Source organism: Carcharodon carcharias, chromosome 28 (assembly GCF_017639515.1).
Source record: "Carcharodon carcharias isolate sCarCar2 chromosome 28, sCarCar2.pri, whole genome shotgun sequence".
Classification (NCBI taxonomy): Eukaryota; Metazoa; Chordata; class Chondrichthyes; order Lamniformes; family Lamnidae; genus Carcharodon; species Carcharodon carcharias.
Window position 1 is genome coordinate 4,522,284 of NC_054494.1, and position 15,727 is coordinate 4,538,010.

General features: G+C 46.8%; 1 protein-coding gene and 1 long non-coding RNA gene across 3 annotated transcripts in view; one reads left to right on the forward strand and one right to left on the reverse strand.

The window, feature by feature from the left end:
* LOC121270819 overlaps positions 1 to 15,727 on the forward strand; it is a 33,348-nt gene that overhangs the window by 3,020 nt on the left and 14,601 nt on the right. The gene's annotated exons all lie outside the window — the stretch shown is intronic.
* LOC121270815 (nuclear factor NF-kappa-B p100 subunit-like) overlaps positions 1,963 to 15,727 on the reverse strand; it is a 62,248-nt gene continuing 48,483 nt past the window's right edge. For both annotated transcript variants that reach the window (XM_041176272.1, XM_041176273.1), the window contains exons 18-23: positions 13,816 to 13,918; positions 12,836 to 12,951; positions 11,928 to 12,000; positions 11,123 to 11,295; positions 7,227 to 7,338; positions 1,963 to 3,438 (exon numbers count right to left, since the gene is read on the reverse strand). In XM_041176272.1, the coding sequence (XP_041032206.1) occupies positions 3,332 to 3,438; positions 7,227 to 7,338; positions 11,123 to 11,295; positions 11,928 to 12,000; positions 12,836 to 12,951; positions 13,816 to 13,918 (684 nt within the window). In that variant the 3' untranslated portion in view covers positions 1,963 to 3,331. The remainder of the gene's footprint in view (positions 3,439 to 7,226; positions 7,339 to 11,122; positions 11,296 to 11,927; positions 12,001 to 12,835; positions 12,952 to 13,815; positions 13,919 to 15,727) is intronic.

Consider the following 15,727-nt stretch of genomic DNA (forward strand, 5'->3'; position numbering starts at 1 on the left):
ACTGTTAACACTTGCAAATGACATTCAATGTGACTGTGATAAGTGTAAACTACTATACTGCTTGTTGAGGAGTCCTTCTCAACCTGTCTGCAGGTCCACTTCAGTTTCTGGTCAATGGTAATCCCTAGACTGTTGATAGCCAGGAATTCACTGATGTTATTACCTATGAATGTCAAGAGAAGATTGTTAGATTGGAATTGCCTGGCACTTGTGTGGCGCAAATGTTATTTGCCACTTATCGGCCAAGCCTTATATGGGTCTTGCTGCATTTGGACCTGGACTGCTTCAGTATCTGAGGAGTCATGAATGGTGCTGAACATTGTGCAATCATCAGCGAACACCTCCACTTCTGACCTTATGATGGAAGGAAGGTCCTTGATGAAGCAGCTGAAGATGGTTGGGCTGAGGACACTACCCTGAGGAACTCCTGCAGTGATATCCTGGAGCTGAGGTGATTGACCTCCAACAACCACAACCATTTTCCTTTGTGCTAGGTATGACTCCAACCAGTGGAGAGTTTTCCCCCTGAGTCCCATTAACCTCAATTTTGCCTGGGCCCCTCGATGGAATTCATCTCTTTTGTGCGTATTTGGACCAAGGCTGTAATGAGGTCTGGGGCTGAGTGGACCTGGCAGAACCCAAACTGAGCATCAGTGAGCACATTATCACTTGATAGCACTGTTTTCATCACCTTCCATCACTTTGTTGATGTTTGAGAGTAGGCTGATGGGCAGCAATTGGCTGGGTTGGATTTGTACTGCTTTTTGTGTAGAGAAAATAGTCGGGCAATTTTCCACATTTCTGGGTAGATGTGCTAGAATACTTTGACCAGACACCGGGGTTATCAAATGATATTCTTTGCGTACCATGTCAGTGTTAAAACAATGAAAGCTTGTTATGCACAGCCCATAGTAACTGAAACTCTCGGACTGGAATGGCTTTCACTCTGTATGCTGGGCAGTTTCTTAGCAAGTCAAATACCAGAGGTGCCAGGAATCCGCCCCCCTCCCCCCCTCCCCATCAGATCAAAAACAGGGGTTTTGTTAAAGATGGTGATTTTGACTGCAGCCACCAAACCAATTTTCATCACTTTGAACTGACAGAGGGTCAGAGATCAGACTTTGAGTTTCCAGCTCTCTCTGGAGAAGAGAGTCCAGAACAGAGGGAGAGAGCATGAGAGACCTGACTGGCTGGTCTCTGAGGGATACTGAAACTCCAGTTTGGAATATGAACACAAGGGCTGGATTGCATATTGATTGAGATTGTTACAGTTGGATAGATTTGGGACATGACTTTAAAGATGTAAGGGTCGGAATAGATTGGATGTTTAGCACTTCTTCTTTTCCCAGAGAATAGTGGGCGTCCAAGTTGGTGGTGCTAATTGCCTGCCTGCAAGAGGGAGCAAGGCAGATTGATAACTGGAGCACCGATCGCCACATATGTGAGGTAAATGGATTAACAGATGATGTATGCTGATAACATCCATGTGATCTCTTCAACAGGTTTCAGTTACCTGAAGGGGTCAGAGACTAATTTTTCCATGTTTTTCCTGCCTTTATTGTCATTGGGGATCCCTTCTGCATTTTTTGCCTCTCAGGAGATCAGATGACTGGGGAGAGATGCACATACATGTGTGTACATGTGCCTGTGTTTATGTTTATGCAGGGTAAGAAGTGTCTAGTAATGATGGCCCAGGCATTGTCAAGTATAGGTGCAGGTTTGATGTTCCAGCCTCTCTGTCCCTGCCCATCATGTTCACATTGTAATCCATAATCTTTCAGTGCAATCTGATACTTAACAAACCCTAAACTCGCTATTGTAATGAATTTCCTTCATTTGCAAACAGTAATGTGTTCTGCAATTTGTTATCGCAATGAATTTTTATTTTGATAGTGTAATGCATTGTGTTCAACTTGTGCGTAAATTCAGCAGCAAAATTAGAAAAGCTGTAGTGAAAATCCATTGGTTTTTTAAAGCTTTTATTTTGTAACTAGTCCTGAAGTAATTTTAGCCACAAACATGACAGAACTTGCATTGACAGTGCTTTTCACTTATAGCAATGGCCAGGAGACACACTGCACAGGTAATCACCATTAAACAGAACTGTACAATCACCCATCTGTTGTGAAGCTGTCTGTCACAGGGAGACCGTGGTGATGATAGCAGAAAATGTCTTCCACTTAAATACATTTACATCCTTAAAAGTGAAGCTTCGTAAAGCGCCTGCTCAACGTGAATGTATTTTTTTAGAATAGAGCTGGTTCCAGTTCACCAACCGAACCAGTGAAAGGAGCTCCAGCAAAATCATTGACTAGATCGTCGCTGTCCGGATTCAGTTCACACTAAACCGTGCACCATTGCCCTTATAATTATCACATCTTACATTATAAAATCATAAATTAAACAAAAAACAGATAAATATTACAGATCAGTACTAGAGCAAGAGGGAAACTAAGCACGGGTGACTCCATCACCTGCTGGTTATCCAGTCTCCATGAAATACTGACTAACATCAGTTGTTTGGAATCACAGAGTCTGGCTCCATGAAGTGCCTCTCCATATTCTGCTGACATTTCTTCCTCAAAGTGACAGCATTTGAAAGTATTTTTCCTGTGTAACTAAATCGAGGCCATGGCAGGTGCCTGCTGCTCTAAACCAGTTGGAGAGGGAGTAATGAGAGGCAGCTTCCAGGCCCATTTCTATGCAAGTACCAATTTGGTGGACTGGGGTTGAGATAAAAAGCAACATCATGGTTTACCTTAAGGAGGTCATGGGGAGAGCCTGTAACCTGACCATTTTGGGGGGTGGGGGTGAAGGAGAGAGTTGGACCCATTCAGGATGGTGGCCCGAATTTCCCCATGGCTCTTCACCATGCCCTGTGGTTGCTGTCCTCAGCTCTGCCCTCTGTCAACTAAACCCAACGTACACATCACAGGCCGAGCACAGCAAGAGACAACTCATAATTGTGTTCTGTATGAAATGTGAACCCTTTTGTACAGATGTGTAAACATTAATCAACTGTTCATCCACAGTGAGGTCACTGCATCACCCATTAGAACACGGCAATTAATTCAATACTGGAACAGGCACGATTTTTGGGTTTCAGCTGATACACCAATCAGTAGATCATGACACATGTCACCACGACACAAGAGCCATCCATTGATCAGCAGTCTTTAGTACAAAGAAGACAGAATCCAAATGGGCAACACACACACACATATTCTTTTTAAAGGCATACGGTTGATCAGTTTGTTACAAACTACAGTTTGCAGGAATGACTTTCTCTTTTCTAATATCTCAGGTGTGTATAAACATTAGATGTTCCCGGTTAAACCTGCTGCTCACTGGTCAGTGTTGTGGGGGTCAGATTATCCTTTGGGCTGATTTCCTTTTGCGAGCCACTCTCGTAGGCACTGTCCACTGACTGTTTCCCATCTGCAAGGAACAAACCTCAGTCACTTTCACCAATAAGAGACACAGAGAAAAGGGCTGTCTCCCAATGTCCTTACCTTCAAAGCCCGAGTCCCCAAAACATGTCAGCACTGTTTCATCACAGATACACCCTCCAAACCCCTCACCCACACCCATTAATATATCCTCCAACCCCTCACCCACACCCAATATACCCCACCAACCCCCTCACCCACACACATTAATATACCCCCCAAACCCTCACCCACATCCATTAATATATCCCCCAACCCCTCACCCACACCTAATATACCCCACCAACCCCCTCACCCACACACATTAATATACCCCTCAAACCCTCACCCACACCCATTAATATATCCCCCAACCCCTCACCCACACCCCATTAGTACACCCCCCTAACCCCTCACCCACACTCCATTAATATACCCCCCAACCCCTCACCCACATCCATTAATACAAACCCCCAACCCCTCACCCACACCCCATTAATATACCCCACCAACCCCCTCACCCCCACCCCATTAATATACCCCCCAAACCCTCACCCACACCCATTAATACAAACCCCCAACCCCTCACCCACACCCCATTAATATACCCCGCAACCCCTCACCCACACCCATTAATATACCCACCAAACCCCTCACCCACACCCCATTAATATACCCCCCAAACCCCTCACCCATACCCCATTAATATACCCCCAAACCCCACACCCATTAATTACCCCCCAACCCCTCACCGACACCCCATTAATATAACCCACCAACCCCCTCACCCACACCCATTAATATAACCCACCAACCCCCTCACCCACACCCATTAATATAACCCACCAACCCCCTCACCCACACTCATTAATATAACCCACCAACGCCCTCACCCACACCCATTAATATAACCCACCAACATCCTCACCCACACCCATTAATATAACCCACCAACCCCCTCACCCACACCCATTAATATACCCCTCCAAACCCCTCACCAACACCCCACTAATATACCTCCCAAACCCCTCACCCTCACCCATTAATATACCCCCCAACCCCTCACCCACACCCATTAATATACCCCCAAACCCCTCACCCACAACCCATTAATATACCCCCCCAAACCCCTCACCCACACCCATTAATTACCCCCCCAACCCCTCACCCACACCCATTAATATACCCCCCAACCCCTCACCGACACCCCATTAATATAACCCACCAACCCCCTCACCCACACCCCATTAATATAACCCACCAACCCCCTCACCCACACCCATTAATATAACCCACCAGCCCCCTCACCCACACCCATTAACATAACCCACCAACCCCCTCACCCACACCCATTAATATAACCCACCAACCCCCTCACCCACACCCATTAATATACCCCTCCAAACCCCTCACCCACACCCATTAATATACCCCCCAACCCCTCACCCACACCCCATTAATATACTCCCCAACCCCTCACTCACACCCCATTAATATACCCCCCCAACCCCTCACCCACACCCCATTAATATACCCCCAACCCCTCACCCACACCCCATTAATATACCCCCCCAACCCCTCACCCACACCCCATTAATATACCCCCCAACCCCTCACCCACAACCCATTAATATACCCCCAACCCCTCACCCACAACCCATTAATATACCCAACCAACCCCCTCACCCACACCCATTAATATACCCCTCCAAACCCCTCACACACACCCATTAATACAAACCCCCAACCCCTCACCCACACCCCATTAATATACCCCCCAAACCCCTCACCCACACCCCATTAATATACCCCCCAACCCCTCACCCACACCCATTAATATACCCCCCAAACCCCTCACCCACACCCCATTAATATACCCCCCAAACCCCTCACCCATACCCCATTAATATACCCCCCAAACCCCTCACCCACACCCATTAATTACTCCCCAACTCCTCACCCACACCCATTAATATACCCCCCAACCCCTCACCGACACCCCATTAGTATAACCCACCAACCCCCTCACCCACACCCCATTAATATAACCCACCAACCCCCTCACCCACACCCATTAATATAACCCACCAACCCCCTCACCCACACCCATTAATATACCCCTCCAAACCCCACACCCACACCCCATTAGTATAGCCCCAACCCCTCACCCACACCCATTAATATACCCCCCCAACCCCTCACCCCCAACCCATTAATATACCCCCCAACCCCTCACCCCCACCCCATTAATATACCCCCAACCCCTCAGCCACAGCCCATTAATATACCCCCCAACCCCTCACCCACGCCCCATTAATATACCCCCAAACCCCTCACCCACACCCATTAATATACCCCCCAACCCCTCACCCACACCCATTAATATATCCCCCAATCCCTCACCTACTCCCATTAATATACCCCCCAAACCCCTCACCAACACCCCATTAATATACCCCCCAACCCCTCACCAACACCCCATTAATATACCTCCCAAACCCCTCACCCACACCCATTAATATACCCCCCAACCCCTCACCCACACCCATTAATATACCCCCCAAACCCCTCACCCACACCCCATTAATATAATCCCCAAACCCCTCACCCACACCCCATTAATATACCCCCCAAACCCCTCACCCACACCCATTAATATACCCCTCCAAACCCCTCACCCACACCCATTAATATACCCCCCAACCCCCTCACCCACACCCATTAATATACCCCCCAACCCCCTCACCCACACCCCATTAATATACTCCCCAACCCCTCACTCACACCCCATTAATATACCCCCCCAACCCCTCACCCACACCCCATTAGTATACCCCCAACCCCTCACCCACAGTCCATTAATATACCCCCCCCAACCCCTCACCCACACCCCATTAATATACCCCCCAACCCCTCACCCACAACCCATTAATATACCCCCCAACCCCTCACCCACACCCCATTAATATACCCCCCTACCCCTCACCCACACCACTTTAATATACCCCCCATACCCCTCACCCACACCCCATTAATATACCCCCCAAACCCCTCACCCACACCCATTAATATATCCCCCCAACCCCTCACCCACACCTATTATTGTACCCCCCCAACCCCTCACTCACACCCATTAATGTACCCCCCAACCCCTCACCCATACCCATTATTGTACCCCCCCAACCCCTCACCCACACCCATTAATGTACCCCCCAACCCCTCACCCACACCCATTAATACAAACCCCCAACCCCTCACCCACACCCCATTAATATACCCCCAAACCCTCACCCACACCCCATTAATATACCCCCAAAACCCTCACCCACACCCATTAATGTACCCCCCCAACCCCTCACCCACACCCCATTAGTATACCCCCCAAACCCCTTACCCACACCCATTAATATACCCCCAACCCCTCACCCACACCCCATTAATATACCCCCAAACCCTCACCCACACCCCATTAATATACCCCCAAAACCCTCACCCACACCCATTAATGTACCCCCCCAACCCCTCACCCACACCCCATTAGTATACCCCCCAACCCCTCATCCCCATCGTGATACACCCCCCCAAACCCTTCACCCTCCCACATTGATACAACACCAAATCCCTCACACCTCTTCCCCCAACATTGATACACCCCCCAAACCGCTTGCATCCCAGTCTCAATGACTATTGTTTTATGAGACAAGTTTGGGAAATCCCAATCCTGAGTGCCCTGACTGACTAGCCGAGGAGTAATACTCCTTCACCCCATTATCCCCAATAATAGCATGCAACAAATACCTGAGGATTGAAGTGCTTTATATGTTTCTGTTTTCTGGATAATGTTCACCGCTTTCTCCAAACCCAGGCACTGTAGTGCGTTAACTAACTGCTCAATCGTCCCACCTGAAATCTGAAGAGGGTATGTTTGTCATTTTACTATTCAATACTGGGTCAGCGTCACATGAACACAGTCAAAGGCACTGCAGGCTCCATCAGTGAGAAAACACAATAAGCCACTTGATAATTCTCCTGTCAGCTCACCAGACTGAGATAGGGCCAGTGTACCAGCAGACTAGAGGCGAGACTGTAGTAGGAATCTGGAATTCCCTCTCCAAAAGGTTGGCTTAATGGTTTAACACTCCTTGCCCTGGTATAATCCTGATGAATCTGTGCTGCACCCTCTCTAAGGCCAATCCACCCTTCCTGAGGGCTGATGCCCAGAGCTGAACACAGTAATCGAGATGGAATTTGACCGTGGTTCTGTATGTCTGTATTCCAGTCTCTGAGATAAAAGCCAATATTCCATTCAGCTTCTTGATTCCCCTTTTTTGTATCTCTGCACAAACCTTCAGTGACTTCTGTACACAAACACAAAACCTGCTTCACTCCTCCACAGCTCCTAGTCTCTCACCATTAGAAAACAATATGTGTACATGTATTTTGCCAGCAACTGAGGCCTCCCACTTATTCCATGCCTCTCATGCCTCTTCAGTGTCAGACTAGAGTCGTGCTCAACAGGGTCTTATCTAAATGCTGATTCCACCAAACCTGCTCCCTTGGCTGTGACTTCATTGGACAATAGGTAGGGAAAGTGGGAATCTTGTTCATCCATTCTTGTATGTCATTCATTAGATGATGAGGTACTTGGCTATTTTATATACTTCACCTGATGAACATGGATAAAGCAAGCATCCAATTCAAGTTTTTACATGGCTTGTCTACGTACAAAAAGCCTCCAGGAGTGACCACAACTTTGATAATGTTCTGCAAAATGGCAATATTGACATTACAGCCGGCGTGACAGCTAACAATCCCTTCTGATGGGCATTGATTTCAACCATTTGCTTAACCTTTTTGCCATGATCTTACTGAAGAGTCGCAACAGCATTCAGCCGATGGTAATTGACTGCCTGTTGTCAATGCTCTTCAGGCAGTGGTCTTCCATTTTAGGGATCAGAATGGTTTGGCTGTACTTCAGGGTCTCTGGTATGGTATCTGATTTAAGCCAGAGAAGGAAGAGTCAAGGAAGCCAGGTGTCATCTACCTCATTAATGTCATAGATGGTATCAACATTCATGCGGGCCCCAGCCGCACTTTTAATATCCACCTCTTTGATTGCCGCTTCTATTTGCTCCTCCTCAATCTGCTTCAAAGGGATTTACATTCCATTTGCCATTGGTGAACTTATTCATATTTGCTATCTCACTCAAGATTGGTAGTTTGGATTCCAGGATTTCATTCCGTTTGTTGAGGGGCACACCATGTTGGATGGCTCTCCCATGGTCTGTCTGGCTAGTTTCTTCTCATCTGTTTCCTATAATGGCCAGATTGCTGTGAACGCTACTTTTTCAGCTGCCCATCTCTTTTTTTCTGCACCCACGATGTTTGCTCCACCATGGTGCTCTCTCTCTTTTCTCTCAGACCTCTTTGCAGTTCTACGTGGTCTACCTTTGTTCATCATCATCTCTGTGATGTCAGCCACAAGGCTGATGCTTAAGAGTCCTGGCGTCTGGGTCTCCTTGCATGTCCATTAGCTTCTCTGCCTGCATACATTGGCCATCTAGATCAGTGTGCTGCAGGATGTTAGCCGGAGGCTGGATTACCTTTCCTGGGTGCGGCTTCAGATTATTCCTGTCATCACCTTCCTCCCTTTCACACAGCAACTCTGTATCGGAACCCCATGACCTGCGGATGTCCAGGGCTTCACTTCCTGCCTCAGCTGTTGCTTTTTACAACATTTGTCCAAAATCTGTTTCTTAGTTTTTGACTATAGGATGTTGGTGATCTTTTTGTTGGTGTTCCAGTGTCCCTTGAGCTTCCCAAAAGGTGGTTTGTTTTCTCTTCAAACCATTTATTATCTTTTTTGCCTGTCTTTTTCTTTGACATGAACTGTGAGGTCGTCCACTTTGGATCTGAGAAAGTCAAATCGCTCTATTTCTCTGCAGTGAGAGACTAGGAGCTGTGGAGGAGTAAAGCAGGTTTGGTGTTTGTGTACAGAAGTCACTGAAAGCTTGTGCAGAGATACAAAAAAGGGGAATCAGAAAGGTCAACATTCCATTCAGCTTCACCTCAGAGACTGGAATTCAGACATATAGAACCATGGTCAAATTCCATTTTGATTACTGTGTTCATCTCTGGGCATCAGCTCTCAGGAAGGGTGTATTGGCCTTAGAGAGGGTGCAGCACAGATTCATCAGGATTATACCAGGGCTAAGAGTGTTAAACCATGAAGCCAAACTTTTTGGAGAGAGAATTCCAGATTCCTACCACAGTCTAGCCACCAAACTGCTGGTACACTGGCCCTGTCTCAGTCCTGTTAACAGTTAAACTGTATGTCCCATTGTAACTTTCTCTTCCCATCAGCAACCTTTGAACTTAGTGTCATATTCAAGCTTAGGTATATGATCCTCTTTTCCTTTATCCAAGTCATTAATATATACGGTGAAGTATTCGGGGAACACCACTAGCTTCATCCCACCAGATTATTTACCCTCTATCCCCACTCCTGTTTCCTTCCTCCAAACTGTACCACAAGGTTACCTCCTAATTCACGTGCTCTCATTTTTTGCTACTAATCTCTTATGGGGAATCTTATCATCCATGTAGACGACAACAGACACTCCCCTACCCACCCTGGGCTTCCATGAGAGTATTAGGATACTGGGGAGATTGGCCACAATAGGAGAGTTAGTCCAGCCCTTTCAAACTGTATCCTCAACAGAGTCACAGTCAGTGTTAGAGTCACAGTCAGAGTTAGTCCAGCCCTTTCAAACTGTATCCTCAACAGAATCACAGTCAGTGTTAGAGTCACAGTCAGAGTTAGTCCAGCCCTTTCAAACTGTATCCTCAACAGAGTCACAGTCAGTGTTAGAGTCACAGTCAGAGTTAGTCCAGCCCTTTCAAACTGTATCCTCAACAGAGTCACAGTCAGTGTTAGAGTCACAGTCAGAGTTAGTCCAGCCCTTTCAAACTGTATCCTCAACAGAGTCACAGTCAGTGTTAGAGTCACAGTCAGAGTTAGTCCAGCCCTTTCAAACTGTATCCTCAACAGAGTCACAGTCAGTGTTAGAGTCACAGTCAGAGTTAGTGCAGCCCTTTCAAACTGTATCCTCAACAGAGTCACAGTCAGTGTTAGAGTCACAGTCAGAGTTAGTCCAGCCCTTTCAAACTGTATCCTCAACAGAGTCACAGTCAGTGTTAGAGTCACAGTCAGAGTTAGTGCAGCCCTTTCAAACTGTATCCTCAACAGAGTCACAGTCAGTGTTAGAGTCACAGTCAGAGTTAGTGCAGCCCTTTCAAACTGTATCCTCAACAGAGTCACAGTCAGTGTTAGAGTCACAGTCAGAGTTAGTGCAGCCCTTTCAAATTGTGTCCTCAGCAGAGTCACAGTCAGTGTTAGAGTCACAGTCAGAGTTAGTCCAGCCCTTTCAAACTGTATCCTCAACAGAGTCAGTCAGTGTTGGACTCACAGTCAGTGTTGGACTCACAGTCAGTGTTGGACTCACAGTCAGTGTTGGACTCACAGTCAGTGTTGGACTCACAGTCAGTGTTGGACTCACAGTCAGTGTTGGACTCACAGTCAGTGTTGGACTCACAGTCAGTGTTGGACTCACAGTCAGTGTTGGACTCACAGTCAGTGTTGGACTCACAGTCAGTGCCAACACAAGCGAGCAACAAATACAAGAAAAACATACGTCAAAATTATCCAACAGTGACTTGCTTGGTGACTTGGCAGTTTTGAGTAGCTCAGAAAGGGAGCCAAGATTCAGCTTTTCTGCTAGGTGTACCCAGTCCGAACTTGCCACCTCCTGGTTTAACACTTTGTTCAGTTCTTCCAGGGCTTCAGGGCCGAGTGATGCAACACTGCCTGTAAGGAAAACAAAGCCAGCATTTAGTTTACAGTCAGTAACCAGGGCCTCAATACACACACAGGGAGACACAGATACTATTAGAGAGGCTGGGAGGGGGTAATACTGAGGGGCAGTGATTGACCAGCACTTACCCAATCAAAAACTGAACCAAAGCATGAAACTAGACCAATCACTCAGACTCAAACTGCTCAGCTGACCATAGGCTGCAGCGATATGGGCAAAGACATGAGAACATAAAATGGGCACCACATGTACACATACCCAAATTTATTAAGCACTTAAGCAGCTAATCAGTTAAAGTTGCACCTTGGAACGGAAGCTAAACTCAGAATGACGACCGAGAGCCTGTATGACAGACAGAAGGAAGAACCAATAGCATCGGGTTCCTGAACAGAATGATCAGGATTACTAACCAATTCAGGAGCCTAGTGGCTCAGATGAGTTTCTTCAAACTTGTATCTTTTGCCCAAAATCAGAGGGGAAGAGAGGCACTTATAAAATAAAAACTATGGGGACATGTGTACAATGGTTTTTTGTGTGTCTGTCTCAGCAGCATACTGGCTGGTGCATGTACCCACTGAGCCCCCAATGCCCAGACACAGGATTGAGGGCAAGGGCAGGCAGTTACCTTGTTGGCCTTCAGTCGACTGCTGATTCGTTTCCTTCCATTTCCAAGATTCTCCCAGTAAAATGTCACGAACCTGAACAGAGTGAGAGAGAGAATCCATCAGTTTCTATGCAATGGGAATATTCACACAAGAAATTCAATTAAATCATCCAATTGTGGTCAGTTCTTCAAGGAGGCCAGAGCACATAAGGACAGCAGATTTCCTTTCCTGAAGGACATTATTGAACCAGATGGGTTTTTATGACAATTGGTGATAGTTTCATAGTCACAATTGCTGCGACTAGTTTATATTCCAGATTTATTTATTGAATTTAAATTCCACCAGCTGCCATGGTGGGATTTGAACCCCTGTTCCCAAAGCATTAGCCTGGGCCTCTGGATTACCAGTCCACTGATGTTAACACTATGCTGCCATCACCTGACAGTGTATGTAGGAGCAGAAAGTTACAAGGGAACATTAACAAAACTGTGGCAAATGGAGTTTAATGTAGGGAAGTGCATTCTGGACTGAACAAAAATAGATCAGATGGTGAGGAGCAGAGAGATTTCAGGGTCTATTTACAGACATTGTTATAATCTAGTGGCCAGGTACAAAAAATAATTTAAAAGGCTAATGGAATATTGGCCTTTATCTGAAAAGGGCTGGAATACAAAGAGGAGGAAGTTATATTCCAGCTGTGCCGAGCTCTGGTTAGACTGCATCTGGAATCCTACACTCAGTTCTGGGCACCTCGCCTCAGGAAGGATATACTGAGCTCAGAGGGGATGCAGCGCAGATCGATATTGGTGCCAAAAGGGTTAAATTATAAGGACTTACTGCTTTAACTAGGCTTGTATTCTCCTGTATGTTGAAGATTAAGGGGTAATCCAATTGAAGTGTTGATAGGATGGGCTGTTTCCCCACATACCTTCTCACTGACAGTGATGTCAAATGGTGTGTGCCCATGACAGACCTCCTGATCCAATTCATCCTCTTCCTCTGAATCCAATATGGGCTCATAGTTTTCTGCATTTTGATCAGCTCCTAGAGTTGGTGATGGGGGAGATGAAGATTAGAGTCAAATATATTTCTTAGTCATTAATGTCCTCGGCTCATCCATGATGGTCAGGTTCTGTCTGAGGAGGGGGAAGGGCAGAATGTCAACTCGTATACAAGCCAGTTATTTAACTGGGGTGGAGTGGGGAGGAGGAGACATATGGGGAAGGGGGAGAGAGAAAGAGATGGGGTTGGGGGTGGAGGGGATGAAGATACATATAGAAGATTGAGTCATAGTGAGTGTAGTGTCAAGGACTTCATTAAGATTTTGGAGCCATTCACCAGAAGGAAAATCTGGAGAGAGACAGGAGGAATTGGGTTTAGTTCCATTGGAGCAAAGGAGGAGGAAATTTAACAGTTTTTAAAATGATGAAGTCCTTTGATTGTGAATAGTTTTCCTCTACACAGGGAGTCTGTGACAAAGCTGCAACAATTTAAAATCCTCAGAGAATGAGGAGACACAGGAGGAAGAATCTGTTTACATTCAGTTATTGTAGTGGATTTGGCTTTCCCACACAGAGTGGTTCAGGAGGGACAACTGTACCTCTTAATGGAAGAGTAAGTAAACAACGACAAAGGGCCAGTAGAACTCTAGCAATGAGCCAGCACAGACACGATGGGCCAAAGGGCTTCCCTTCTATGCTGTAAATTTTGATGAGTGTGAGGCTCATATACAAATTACAGCCTCTTCAGGAGGGTAGAAATTTATATTAAATCCTCAGTTCCTGCATCTGATGAGATTAGAATTTTGAGACATAGAGGATCTCAAATGATGATTGATCCACAGTCTCGGAGGAGATTTGGCGACATCAATATCAAGAACAGGAAAGAATGGATGTGATTGTAACAAACCTGCAGTAAGCAGCATAGCGGTGAGAGCTGGGAGACCATAGCCTGCAGCCAAGTGAAGAGCAGTGTTCCCCTCGAATGTAGGACGGTCGATTTCCACACCAGCCTGGAATGAACAGCAACAGAACCTTATAAGAAGCATCTCCCTGGGACGGGGGGTTGCAGATAGATCAGTACCTGTTCCTTTCAGCTCAGAATCAGCACTTCGACACTAAGCAGACAGATAGACTGAATGAGTCTTTCCTCTGTCACTTTGAAGGGTCCTTTTTGGCGCTCGGCTTGAATCTTCGAGGAGTGGCAACGGCAATTTTTCTGTGCCACACTGGAGCTCTGCATTTCTGGCCAGGACCTCCAATCCCAGCTTCTCCAGAATCGCGGAGCGCACCTGAAATGGAGCTATTCCTCCATAGCGCTGGGGAAGACAAGCCATGCTCCCTTTTTACAGCACTAGCTGCCGTATTCTGGTAAGTGTTCACTACCGCACTGAAATTTAACCAGATTTTCAGTGTGTTAGCGTATGACTGAATGGGTGACCGTATGGGTGGGTAAGGGTGTAGGGTGGGTGAGGTAAGTGGGTAAGGTGACAGGGAGGATGGAGTGACGGGGGGTGGCAGCGAGGGTGGCAATGTGCGGGGAGGGCAGGTCAACTTAGATCAGGGTGGATTTGAGGGTGTCAGGGGGTATTCATGCGGTCACTGGGATGGCAGGGGTTGGTAGGGTCAGTTGTACAGTTACTCAGGAGTTAGACTAGGACTTTTCTGTCTAACATTTCCTGGGTAATTATTCCAATTAGTAACTAAGTCAGAACTGTCCACAGTCTCCAACTAACTCAGAGTTGGAGACTCTTTTGGACGGTTCCAGGGAGCAGGGGAATGCCCCATCAGAAGTTCAAACTTCCTGGACAATTCCCATGAAGTCAGCATGTCGGGACTTCTGAGGAGTCCTGTAGTGCATCTTAAGGAGTATGGTTGGTTTCCAATGATCTGGAGACCAAAAGGTCTGTTCCTCAGGGAACCAGTTCCAAGCTCCCTCCCTCCCCAGCTGCTTCCTCAAACTAAACCCAACTATGCTGCCAAATTGAGGAGCTTCAAACATAAAACCTAGTCCCTCAGCATGAGCACCAGAGGTGTGGAGGGGCAGGGAGAGGGATAAAGCACAGGAGCAAGTGAGGGATAAAGCAAAGAGAGAGGAAAAGAGCAAATACCAGAGCGAGAAAGAAGGTGCATGTGTGAGAGTGTGACACTGATTGACAGTATGAGCAATAGATGGAAAACAGAGGTGGTGAGGGTGGGGGGGGGGGGGGGGGGGGGGGGGGGGGGGGGGGGGGTGGCGGCGGTTGAAAGAGAGACAAACTGTGTGTGAAAGATTAAAAAAGCTCAGGAAAGAACAAGAAAAAGCAGGACGCTGATTTGTGTGAGGTTTACTGGAAGCCTGTGTTAGAGGTGCATGAGAAGCTGTGAGAATTTTGCCGGGGCCTGGTGTTAGCGAGAGATGGATAAAGGACAGGGTGGGTTTTCCTGTGCCTGTGCCTGTCCTGCGTGGATTGCGAACAGCAGCACTGAGCGGGCGGGGGGCAGGGGGAGGGAGAGCCGGGCCTAGCGCACAGTTCACACCTGTGCGCGAAAGAGTGCTTCAATCTCTCTGAGGCACGGAGCTGCATCAGGGAGATTGAAGTGCTTTTTTTAAAAAATTGATAAAGACAGTAAAAATGTAATGAAACATGTACCCTCATGTAACTGTGTCACATGAGATGGGACATGTTTTTAAATTCAAAATAAAGTTTTTATTTCATTTATATTAGCTTTAGGAAACCTCATCCCACTCATGGATGAGGTTTCCTAAAAAATGTAAAGGCCACTTGGCTTTTTCGCCTGCCTGCCTACCGTTAGGTTTGGCAGTGTAAATTTCAAGTTAA